The 12,345-nt window shown below is 40.1% G+C and overlaps 1 protein-coding gene across 1 annotated transcript in view; it reads left to right on the top strand.

The window, feature by feature from the left end:
* PRRX1 (paired related homeobox 1) overlaps positions 1-11,792 on the top strand; it is a 68,483-nt gene extending 56,691 nt beyond the window's left edge. The window contains 1 exon segment of the mRNA XM_006097753.3: positions 8,455-11,792. Within this exon segment, the coding sequence (XP_006097815.1) occupies positions 8,455-8,593 (139 nt within the window). The 3' untranslated portion in view covers positions 8,594-11,792.
* Positions 11,793-12,345: the final 553 nt, after the last annotated feature.

Here is a 12,345-nt window from a genome sequence, read left to right as displayed (position 1 = left end):
TTTCAATGTCTTGGAGAGGCCTTTAACCTCCATTTGTTATGCTGTTCAGAATTATAGGTTAATGCCAGAGGGAAGCTGAGATATAATACAAGTGCCTAACACACTGTCATCATATAAGTGCCTTTCTTTGAACCTAAACCTGGGTACTCTTAGAAACCAGATCAAGATTATCTCTGGCTGATTGCGGTGGAGAAAGAACTATTTCCAAATTCATTTATTGTGCTTTGGTTACCTTTTTGTTGTTAAAGTTCACTAATGGGTTAAGGAGATGCTTTAAATTAATTATAGATTATCCCCCAGTGGAAGCTGAACTCTTGATGTAAAATGCCACATTGTGAAATCCAAATATGTTTCAAACTTTGATTACTCTAATCAAAGCAAAAGGCCTCACCTAAATGTTCTTTCTCTTCCAAGTCAGTTTCTTGAAAGAAACACCAGAAATGCATTTGCAAATCTCTTTTGAACACCCCGCACCCCGAATTGTTGAAATTAGCCTGAATTACTTTGGTCTTAGTACAGAGAACACCCCCACCCCCACCCCACCCCACACACACACACCCCATAGGAAACTGGAAACTCTTCTTGCTCTCAGACATGGTACACCTTGTTGATTTCAAAAGATTAGTCATATCTTTGGGTCCCATTTAAAATTCAGACTCCTCTCCCATAGAATTTACTGAAGACCCATTTTGAAGACCATTGTGAAATCACCTAGTCTTTAATATTTTTAAATACCCGGAAGACTGCTGTGTTTCTCTGATAAATATTGATAGCTCATAGGCTCATTAAATGTCTTGGGAAATGGATGTGGTTCCAAGCTTGATGTTTCAAGGTTTCTGTTTTGAATTTGGTCACAGCCAGGAAGTCCTGCTCCCTTTTCTGCCTGGGTCCTCCTAGGAACTTTTCATACCAGCTGTAAGCAATCCAGATGGCTCTATGTGGTCCTTACCAGTGAGAGACGGAGGGCAGTCCCCTACAGGAATGGGGATGAAAGCCTTCCTGAATTTATACTGGGTTAGGTTACCGGACCTCAGCAGAAGTTCAAACCCCGGGGCCAGCATCATATATATTATATATATGGGCATCTAACTGAAATTATTAACACACAATTTATGTGTGCCTTTTTGGGAAATGTTCTATTTTAATTTGAAAGATTATGTAGAAATATTGGAACATTAAAAAATACTCATAAATCCACCATCTTGACATAACTAGTTTACTTTTGCAATTAGAGTTCAGTATTTTATATAGTGTAGACTTAGTGTACATAGTATTTTGTATTCTGCTTTTTTCACTTAAAATTATATAACCTAGTACTTTTTACTCGTTTCATGGTATACTTTTATATCATTTCTCTCTTAGCTACAGAGTTTGTAAAATATAATTCATTAAAATTTATAGACTCTGATTGTTCATATTCTGTATGAAGAATAAGTTAATCTCCAGCTATAAGTAGAAAAAACAATGTTTTAAAGCAGTAATTTAATCAATAATAATGTTGTTTGACCCACTATTGACTGAAGTGTTTCTATTTTTGATTAATTTCTAAAAGTGGTAAAAAGCTATTCTGTTTCTTGGAGATCTTTCTGCTATGTTTAGTAGACACAAAATACTTTATGATTTTGCATTTTGAAATAGAAGTTTTGTTAAGGGATGATTAAAAAAAACAAGTGATGAAAAGCAAAGCAAATGATAGACCTTTTGTGTTATGGAAAATTAACTCGCTCTTTCTGTTGGTACTATTATGTCAAGTTAGTTATCTCCCATGTGATGTTGATTAAAAGGCATTTCTCTTGGTCAACCCTTGGAATGCTCTAGTGTGGTAGTTCTGTCCTTGCTCTGGTTCCAAAGCAGAAACTAAACATTCGCCCAAGCTTAAGCTTCCAGCAAGCAGAATTAGACCCAGTGTGCATGATCCCCGTTTCTGTCCAAAATTGTAGGACACGTGGCCATATTTTCATTTAAATTAAACCGGACATGATATCGAAAATAGTAACAGTGGAAGACTGGGAAACTATGTAAACATGCTCTTTGGTTCAGGGTCTAACAAGACACCGAGGTGTGTGGACATCCCCTTGGGATGACTGATGGGGCTTGGCCATGTAACCCAGGGACAGCGAGAGGGCAGTTTTGTCAGACAGGACAGTGTGCTGACTCCCACAGAGAAGACAGGAAAATAATAAGACTCAAAGCAACTGTGTGCATATGTTCAGGATTATGGGATAGGAAATAGCCAACACATTTTATTTCTGGGTGTCTTCCATATCTAGAGTAGTAGCTGTATAATTTATCGTCCAAACTGGGACACTTCTGAGAGTGAAAGGGGCGTGCTATTAATAATAACACCAGAACAACAGGCATTCAACTGGGATTGTCCCTGGCAAACTGGGACATATGGTTCATACTATATTTTTAGCACGTCATGACCTCATTCATTCCCGTGAGCGTGCTAGAGGTGGTGATGTCAGGCAGGCAATCGAGTTACCAGAAAGAGCAAAGCATTCCCTCACGCGGACACTACTAGCCCGGTAGGTGTCTTCTTTACCTACCCGCAGCCCGAGGAAGAGAGCTTGTTTTTGGCACACACGCCCACTGCTTAGCTCAGAACTGTTTTCCTTTGTGAAAATCATACCAGCACCAGAGCTATTAAGACTCCCTATCTTGTAGTGCTTTGCCTCTGGGTAGCACTAATTAACCAAGTCCTGGACTTTGGGCTGCTGTTTTAGATGGAATAGTAGAGAAGTCTTTCCCCAGAGATGCCTTTTTCTATAAGAGCTAGAGAGTGGCCAGGCTCTGCAGTATCGGTCTGGAGGGCATTTCCAGAGGGAGGGCTGGGCTTCCAAGAGAACCTATGACAAGTAAAAGGGAGGCCAGCTATCCTTGTCCACAGTTTCTCTCCTCTAACCTTCTCCTCCTCCTCCTCCCCTCCTTTGGTCGTGGTCACGGTGCTGCCTGACATCTGCTGAACGCATTTGGCTCATGTCTCCCTTTCACACTTTCAAAAATAGATCCTCGTCCCTCCCAAGATGTTGTTTACACGAGGGACTTCATAACGGATTCTAACGGAAGACACTGAAAAGGTAACTTGTCAGGGGGAAGAGGGTGGCTGCTGGGGGTAGGGTATAAGTGGGAAATAAGAGTTTAAGAAAGCGGGACTTGCGGTCCTAGAAATGAAAGCAGAGAGGTCCTTAAGTGGGGGATACCATTGGAAACCAACCGGAGCTGCAAGAAAATGGGTCTGTAAAGTCTGTAGCCTAGAGCAGGGCTCCTCAAAAATGACTGGGTATAGGGATTGCCAGGCACAGTGTTACAATGCAGACTCAGCTTCTGCAGTGCTAACAGGCATTCATGTCATGCCACACTGTTGACACTTGGGACATAATTGGAATAGTGTGGCTTTAAATGACCGTAGGGAGTGGGGCAGAGGTCGGAAGAACTATGTTCTTGTCCTGGATCCTGTGCTTCTCAGGCCAGTTGGATCATCTATCTCTCGTGTAACCTTGCATCTAAGATGAGCTCGTTACAGTTTTCCTATTACCTACTTCTCCGGGGCGTTTGGAATCTGTAGATAAGCAATGTGCATTTCAAAAAGGAAGTACACAAATTGTTGAGACAAAGGAGGGATGCAAGGCTTCCAATGTAACACATCTGTAGAAAAAAGAGTTAAAAATGGCAGAAGGATCCCTGAGCACACAGTGCAAACTGAAGGCTTATCAATGAAATAGGGTCCAAGTGTATTCACTTAAAAAGCTGAATTTCAAAAATTAACTTCTGGATTTTGAAAACAGAAATTAGAAATGATTATTTAAATCACAAAAGATCACTTCCAAAAGGGAACTTTAGTTTCCTAAGATAAACTTCCCTAGAAAAACTCATACTAAGTTTTCTTAGATGAAGCAAGTATACCTCCGTGTTCTTACACTGACAAATGAACAAACCTAAGAGACAGTCTCCAACCTCTACACATTACAGACAGAGTCGGGGCAAACCTCCAGCTCCACAGCCTTTGGAAAACTCCTGAGCTGGGAAACCCTAGGATCTCAGGAAGCACATAGATGTCTTGGGCTAACGGATCTGTCTTTGGGATGGAATTCTCAACAGCTTGTCATCATTTGTCCAAAAGGGCCAAACAGAAAAACAAAGTTAGAGTTGAAAACTAAGTCAGTTATTATTGTCCCTCCCCACCCCCACCCTACTGTCCTCAATAGTTTTGTGACTTATGGGACTTACACTCTGGCTGCTGAGGAAGTAGAGAGGCAGATGCCTGCCAGTTTCCTGGCTTTAAAATCATATTATGTATAGTATCTCCCGGACTTCTTGGTGTTTGGCAGCCATTGTAACACATTTTTCCTCACAATAACCTCTCAGGGTAGGTTGAAGTCATCAAAAATTATTTGTCTCCAGTGAAAACAGAACTCCGTCCCTGCTGGTGGTTAGCATGCTGCATTGTATGGCTGAGCACCATCTGTTAGGCATCTCCAAATAAGGAGATGGAAAATGTTCAAGTTCACGTTCATGGGTCCACTCTGTGTGAGCCTCAGGGTAGACTTGCTGAGTTGACAGATGGGATATGGGAATTTCCTTTTCATCTTTAATTCTTCAGTGCACTTTATTCATCAACCTAGTTTCTTGGTCGTGGACATAACAAACTTGACATTCATTGAAACGAAATAAAATGTTGCTTGAGCCAACCTCCATGAACCCCCAGTCCCAGGGTCATGTCGGCATTATCATGTTAGAAAAAGTACATGTTTCTTACTCATAAATCGAGACCAAGGGGCAGGATCTCTGGGTGTTGGTCAGCAGGCTCTTGGTGTGGTCCATGTGCTTACTCTCTATAAGTCACTTTGCTTCCATCTCATCTTTTTGTCCCAGGAAGCTTACTCCTGTATAGGAAGGAGTAGAAGCTTTACATGGTTCCAATGGTCCTGTAAGTTTAGTTGAAAACAGCTCATTGCCTTTGGTGTCTGTCTTGTGAGAAAACATTCCAGGGTTCTCTTTCTTTGCCTAACACAGAGCATTATAAGTTTTGATGACATGGAAAACAGGTGGTCATGAACATTCTGACTGGCAGCCACTCAAGGCTCTCTTGCACCTGTTGTCATTTTTGCAAGTGGGTCCTCTCCATCTCCTAATGCCGTTTTAAAAGCATGACGAAACTGCTCTGGGAGTACCCACTCACTAATTCTGTCTTTTCTGACTTGTAACAAGTCTTGAGGCCTCACTGGCACGTAAAAGGACTGCTCCCTACTTGTCGACATGGCACTTTTAATTCAAGTTGAGAATCTAAACCCATGTCCAAGTACTCAGGGAACACAGATTCACAATCCTTCCGTATGTGCACAAAACCCTCACTGTAGTCTCTATTTGTACAGTTAGATGGTCTAAACATTTGTTAAGAGGCTCTGAATTAAGACTCACTCTTAGTTTACTTCTTATGGCTATGCAATGCTGGCCTATTTTAGATCAATTTTTGAAAGTTTCTAACTTTCCTGAACACTTATCAAGTGCAAATGCTATTACTTGCTTTGTTCCTAGGAAAGTTCAAGACTTACTCATGAATATCAACCACTAGCTTGAGGCCTCACTGGTACAGCGATGTCCTTGTAACAGCCCACAGTAGAGTCGGACAGGAAGCTATTTTCAACTCTAATAACAGGTTGCCATTTAAGGGGAAATATCTCAGTGAAAATCCCGTCTCCTGTGCAAGACCGAACCCTAATTTACACTAACTTGGTATTGAGATGGAAAGTGGATCAATATTCACCTCCTTTGGGATACAAATATCTGGCCTGCATTAGTGAGAGAATCTCAGTATTTCCAAGACATCTGTTACCACAGTCAGTCTTCAGACTAGACTATCAGATGACACTAGTAAAGGCTGCAGAAAATACAGCAAGCATGGTTCTATAATAGATAACATTGAAATCACAACTATAGCAATTTCAGTTTTATAAGTGTTCTCTCAAGAAGTTTTAGTCTTCTGTTTTAGGAAGCCATCCAAATCCATTCTCAGTACTTAACGGATATCACAGATAACTCACAATTCCAGCGCCTCTCCTATGCATTTAAAATGGTTCTATGTACCATCTCCAGGGCTTTCTTCTCTTGCAAAAACCTGGTTGAGAAAGCCTGTTTGATTGATTTTGTGGTCTATGACTCAGGTACATGTCCCCAATCCAAGTGTTTCTTTTCTTACCAATTTACTAGTAGATCTTTGATTTCTTTGAAATCTTAGATTTCAGTGTATCCTTGAACACCCTTGAATAGAGAATTTATAGATGCACATGTATTTCTGGCAGGTTCTTGAATGGAAGCAGGCAATTCATATAGAAATTAAATGATCATATGTATGTGGGGTTGGAAAATAAATGAAATTTCTTGGTATACTGGAAAGACAAAAAAACTTGTTCAATTTTAATGGGTTGTTCTGGTCACTTATCTCACTCCTAATTGAAACCTTTAACTGGGACTCTTTCTGCCTCTGCCTTTGGTAGACAGTGGTAGAAGTGAGAGTCTATTCTATTAGTCTAACCTGTATTAATATTTGTTCATGTTTTTTCTCTTAAAAGATATTGTTATGGATTTAAGGATATGCAACCACCAGCTCCTGTTTTGTCATGTCCTTTCTGATTTTGTACATTCTATTAAGATAGCAAAATTAACAGGGAGGAATAAGTTCCTAAGAATAAAAGCATATTGGTGAAATATTTTTAGAATCATTACTCACAGCAGGATGACAGAGAAAAGTGACATTGAGCTGGAATCAGTTTAGTCTTACTTATCTATTCATTAAATACGTTCTTGAATGCCAAATGTGTGGTAGATAGGATGTTAACTCTACCTGGGGAGACAGAGGTGAACAAGGCAGATATGGTGTCTCATCTGTGGAACTTACAGTCGAGGAATTAAAATAAGTGCTAAGAGGAAAAGTCCAGGGAGCTATAGGAGAACCTAATTTTGTAAAGATGGTTAAAATCATCAATCCAGAAATGAGTAAGAGCAAAGCAGGCTAATATGAAATACAAGAACATAAGGATCTTTTATAACCCTTCTAAATCTTCTTCCTTCTGCCATCGCGCGCACACACACACACACACACACACACACACACACACACACCCCAGTGCTATAAGGATTTTACATTAAGGATGTGTATTTTTGGAAAGACCTAGTGACCGGGGACTAATTATATTTCTTCAACCTAGTCTTCCTGGGTTAATTGCTAGTATCTGAGCTGAAATAGGCTATTGTGGATCTTGACTATAAGCCTTGACAATGCGGTGTCCCAAATAAGTATTAATGACACAGTCGCTCTATCTGTGCAAGTAGCTTTAGTTTTCTCTCTTTCTGGTCTATCACTTGATCCCCAGAACCACAAACTCCTGTGTGGCTGACAAAATTGCACTGGAATGCAGTACACATCTTTCTATTTGTAAGTCTATCTCAGTAGAAAGGGATTTTGTTAATCTTAGAAACAACTAGAAACATTTTCATTTCATTAAAACGAGTACCCTTTTAACTGTTTATATAAAGTAATGGATAATTTGCATCCAAGTCAAAGAAATCATTACTCTTTCCTTTAAAAGAAATTCATGGGTACAAGTAACAAAACCACCAATTACAAATTTCTTCCCAGTGGTATTCCTAGGTCTTAATTACAATCTCTGACAACAAAAAACAAAACTTCAGGTTTTTCTCAGGAATATGAACAGTGAGAAACAGGTTGGGAATCTTAAAACTGAAGCCTTTGCTAGCTCATCTAGGAGATTTAAACATCTCCAAAATGACTGACCCAAAAGCAGTGTCTGGAGCTATTCAAATCCTTTTGAAAAGTTATCAAATCAAGGCCAAACACAATGGGTCCCTCTTGATTGGGCAATGCTTTTGTGCAGGGAACGGCACAAAAGTTATCTTGGGTTGTTTAACTGATTCTCCAAAAATAGTATTTAGCATGGTATCTATTGATCATCTAAAATGTGTTAGAGTGAACGTCGGCGTCCTAGAGTGAGGAAGGCAAAAATTTTCTCTTCAAATGCCTCCGTTTCTTTCTCGTTGCTCCCATATGCCAGGGATGTAGGCAGGAAGAGGGCTTTGAACAGGTTTCAATTGGATAGCTGGTCACACACCTGTTATTCAGCACAAGCAGCTTTCTTCTCTCACCCCAGAAATAAATCATGACTCACTGAGTCCAACACAGCGAATGCCTCTCTCCCCCATCCCTTGGTCCACTCTCCACTGCTCTGCCCTGCCCTTTCAAGCACTGCCACCCTTCGCCAAGTGCCTTAGACTAATGGACATCTGGGGCTGTAAGGGACCTCAGAGGTCATCTCGTCCAACCCTCCTGCCCCTGCCTGCCCCCGTTCTGAGAGTCACACCCATCTGGGGCACAGACGTACAGCTTTGTGAAACTAATGCCTGTTATTCTCCCTGCTCTCTCCTTTGTCCCTACAGTGCCATGGCTACTTATTCTGCCACATGTGCCAACAATAGCCCTGCACAGGGCATCAACATGGCCAACAGCATTGCCAACCTGAGACTGAAGGCCAAGGAATATAGTTTACAGAGGAACCAGGTGCCAACAGTCAACTGAGGAAAAAAATAATTAAACAGGCCTAAGAAGAAATCCAAAAAAAAACCATAAGACACCTATCCTGTTCTGTCATTTCTTCATCTGCTGGAAAAAAAATAATAAAAATAAACAAACCAAAAAAAAACAGAACTAAACTATTGGGACCATGGCAGAGAAGCACAGGAGAGGAGCCAAATGAAAATTAGTTACCAAACACTCCTCCTCCCTCTGGGACACCAGCAACACTTGTTTCTGGGTGTGTTCATTTTGTTTTCCCTTCTTTCCATGCTTTGCTTCATATACTCCGAGCTTCTTCCGTTGGGTTCAGCCCCCCACCCCTCCCTATGATTATATGGGTTTTAAAAAGTCTATGATAGCCAAAGAAGCCATCTATATATAAATATCAGAATAATTGCCTATAGTCTCCTCGTCGATGAGTTGAAACCTCAGTGCCTTGCCCCGTCCTTCTTCCCAGTTCTCTGCACAGAAGCTCTAGGAACCTCTGAAAAGCCAGTCTTTCTAAAGAATCTGTGCCAGACAAGATTTTCTTTCTCCCTGTCTCCATCTCTGTTGGTCATGGAAAGGTTTTCCCATCAGCTACTGGGGAGTAGGGGGGAGAGAAACAGTCATGTGCAACATCTGGTCGCTGGCCTGTCAGTTCCAGTTTGATTGGCTGTGCCTGGCTCATTCTAAGCAATAAGCTCTAGACCTAAGCTCTAGATTTAAGCTCTAAGCTATAGCTGATATCACCATCATCCCTATCTTAATAATCAGCCATCTTAAGTTAAAGATGTTTGTTGTTTTTGAAGGATTTGCTGTCATGGACTATTTGGTAGACAAACTATTTTTCATTTGAATGAGGGAGAGAAATTTCTCTTGGAAAACAAAGACTGAGTTGTGAAAGGCATAGCCTATGTCTCATTGGTGCCTTAAGGGTCATCAGATGCACACTTATATATATACTGTATATATTTATATATTTTATATATATATATAAAATATTCTTGCAAGCTCAAGTTTGCAGTTTCTCAAACACAACAGAAAGCAAATTTCACGCCATCACCACTGTCCTTCTCTCTACAGTGATGAGACTTTTTATTGGGGATTTTGTTTCCTTTCTTGCTCTCCACAAAATTCTCATTAAGGTCCACAGAGCAACTTATAGAGCAGCTGTTGGAGAACAGGTCTTGTTTTCACAGGAGGGCTTTAAATAAATGAGAAACTATGTGAAGCTTTAAGAATGTCCTTGAGTTTAGAGGCTGAGCTCTGGTGGAATGCTGGTCTGTCCTGATCTATCATGGGAATTACACTTAGAGAGCGGAGAAAAAGCCATTTGGCCATCTGCCCTTTTTCTACTCAACAGGAATCTGAAAGACACATGTTTATTGGAATACTTAAAGGTTTGTCTAAACTTCAAAAAAGGCAATTATTTTATTTTCTAATATTTTGAAATAAAGGTTAGTGGCTAGGGCTGGGAGCCAGGACTGACCTTTCTTTGTTTCTTTCTCTTTGTTTCCAGCTGTGCTTTTGTGACTTGTCAGGTGGACTTGACCAAACCCCATTACCAAGTGGTACCTCAGTTTACCTTTTTGTAAAATGGGTTTAACAATACTTACCTACCTCACAGGGGTGTTGTGAGGCCCTATTCATTTGCTCCTTCATTCTTTCCCATATTCTCTGTATTTCCAGCACTTTGTAGCCATGAAAGGAAGGGGACTATAAAAGTTTTCAAGGCTAATGGAAGGATACAGTACCTTGTTTTCTAGCAAGGAAATGCTACCTTGCTTTTAATGCTTATAATTTTGCATTTGGAAATGAGAAATAGGTTTATATTTATAGACCTCTCAGAATTCACATCATTTGACCAAAGTAATCTAAGATACACAGAACAAACACATTTTCAATTTACATTTTCATCCTGGCCAGCTTGGTTGTAATAACTTTAGTTATCAGTGATTTAAAAGCTCCAGATAGATTTTGGCCAAATATGTCAACTTTCAGTGACAGGCAAGGAATTGGGGTTTAAGATGCACTTTGAGAACATATTTGTTTCTTGCTTTGGCCTACCAGATTGAGCTCATGGTGTTATTTTTTCAGTCAAATATCCCCCAATCTGAAAATGTATTTTGAATGTTGATTCTGTACTTTTCTCTATAACAAGAAGGAAGCCCATCTGATGCATTTTGCTCTCATCAACCAATTTCCTGTGTGTGTTTCTTTTCACCTACTATTCAAACATTTCTTACCAAATGGTTCACATAAGCTGGCTAACAACACATATTACTTGCTTCCCAAAGAGTCCCTGGATTCTTTTGTCCCATTAGCTGCTGTGGATTATTGAGTTTCAAAGGAACAGTGCATCCTAACAGATTAAAACATTCTTTGTGAAATCAGTGCAACCCAAGATATTGGTAAACTTTTGGAGTTGGAGGTTTGGGAAGAATGGCTGAAAGAGGATTTGGATTACAGTGCAGGGAACAGAAATCATACATTTAAAAAAATTTGCTAAGAGGGATGAAATCTTAGAAGAGGCAGCCAAGAGACAGAGGGTCATGTAAAGTCACTTGAAGCTTCTATCTTGACATCCATTTTCAGTGGTGAACAGACAAGTCTGAACCCATAACCCTAATGTGAGGTGAAACTGGGCAGTTTTACCCATTATTGCAATATTCCCCGAGCAAGAGATGTCTGGGAATATCATGGAAGAACCAGTACTGGTCAGCCATAGGAACTGGCATTGTTGGTGAATGCATACCACAAGCATCTATTATCTAAGCACTTGATCAAGAAGTATACCCATGGTATAAGCACTCGGTGTTGTTCATTTATTATTGACTTGACATAAGTAGGAGTTCATATGTGATTTGGAGGAGTAGCCTTCCGGCTCCTGAGCCAGGCGTCAAGAGAGGGCCTCAGAGCCAGAGTTCAAAGGCATACCCCTGCTCCTCACCATCATTATCCTCAGATACAGATGAATACTTACAAACTCTCTGTCTGTGTCCCCAATCCCTTGGAAACAAGGTGCTGATTTATGGGGTATGTGGCACGGTAAATGGAACCAGAAGAGGTGACCGAATAAAAAAGGGAATGACATTTAGGGTATAAAGATCTCGTAAGAAATGTAATATGTAAATTATATCTTGCTTTATGATGTAAAATATACATTGTTTGCGCTAGAATAGAAATGATTCCTTTCCAATAAAAAGAAACAAGGATACCACGCATCGTCTTTTGTTATGTGCCGTTGAGTCTGCTGATTCTTTTCTCTTTGAACTTCAAAAACAGATCTGCCTGTCTAAAATTACATTTGGAGAAGAGTGAATGGAAGAGAGATTTATAAACAAGAGAACTTTTTGTCAGAGTGTGAGATTATTTCCTAAAAAGGAAAATAGCCTATTGTTCCTAAAAAGCAAAGGCAATGGTGGGAAGAACAGGGCACATTTATTAGTACAGCAGGGAAGTATAGAGAGAAACTCAGGAGTGTTTAGCTATTTTTCCACCCACATCTTTATCATCCACAATACCGATATCACATGACAAAACAGACTTCAGACAAAGCATAGCCTTTTATTTTAGAGTAAAGAAATAACAAAGTAAAATTTCTTAAGCACCTATTATGCCTAGTGTTGGGTGTGTGGAAGTGGAGGAATAGAAAACCCAAATTAGGAGACATGGGTTCTGTTTTCATACAAATTAAAGTCTGAATAAAGGGCAACTCTGGCAAGAACAAAGTGTATGCCACAGTTCAAGACAATAAATGTATTAAACACATA

This window comes from Myotis lucifugus, unplaced genomic scaffold (assembly GCF_000147115.1).
Source record: "Myotis lucifugus unplaced genomic scaffold, Myoluc2.0 scaffold_211, whole genome shotgun sequence".
Taxonomy (NCBI): domain Eukaryota; kingdom Metazoa; phylum Chordata; class Mammalia; order Chiroptera; family Vespertilionidae; genus Myotis; species Myotis lucifugus.
The sequence above is the reverse complement of the archived record's forward strand: the minus strand, read 5'-3'. Positions and strand labels throughout refer to the sequence as shown.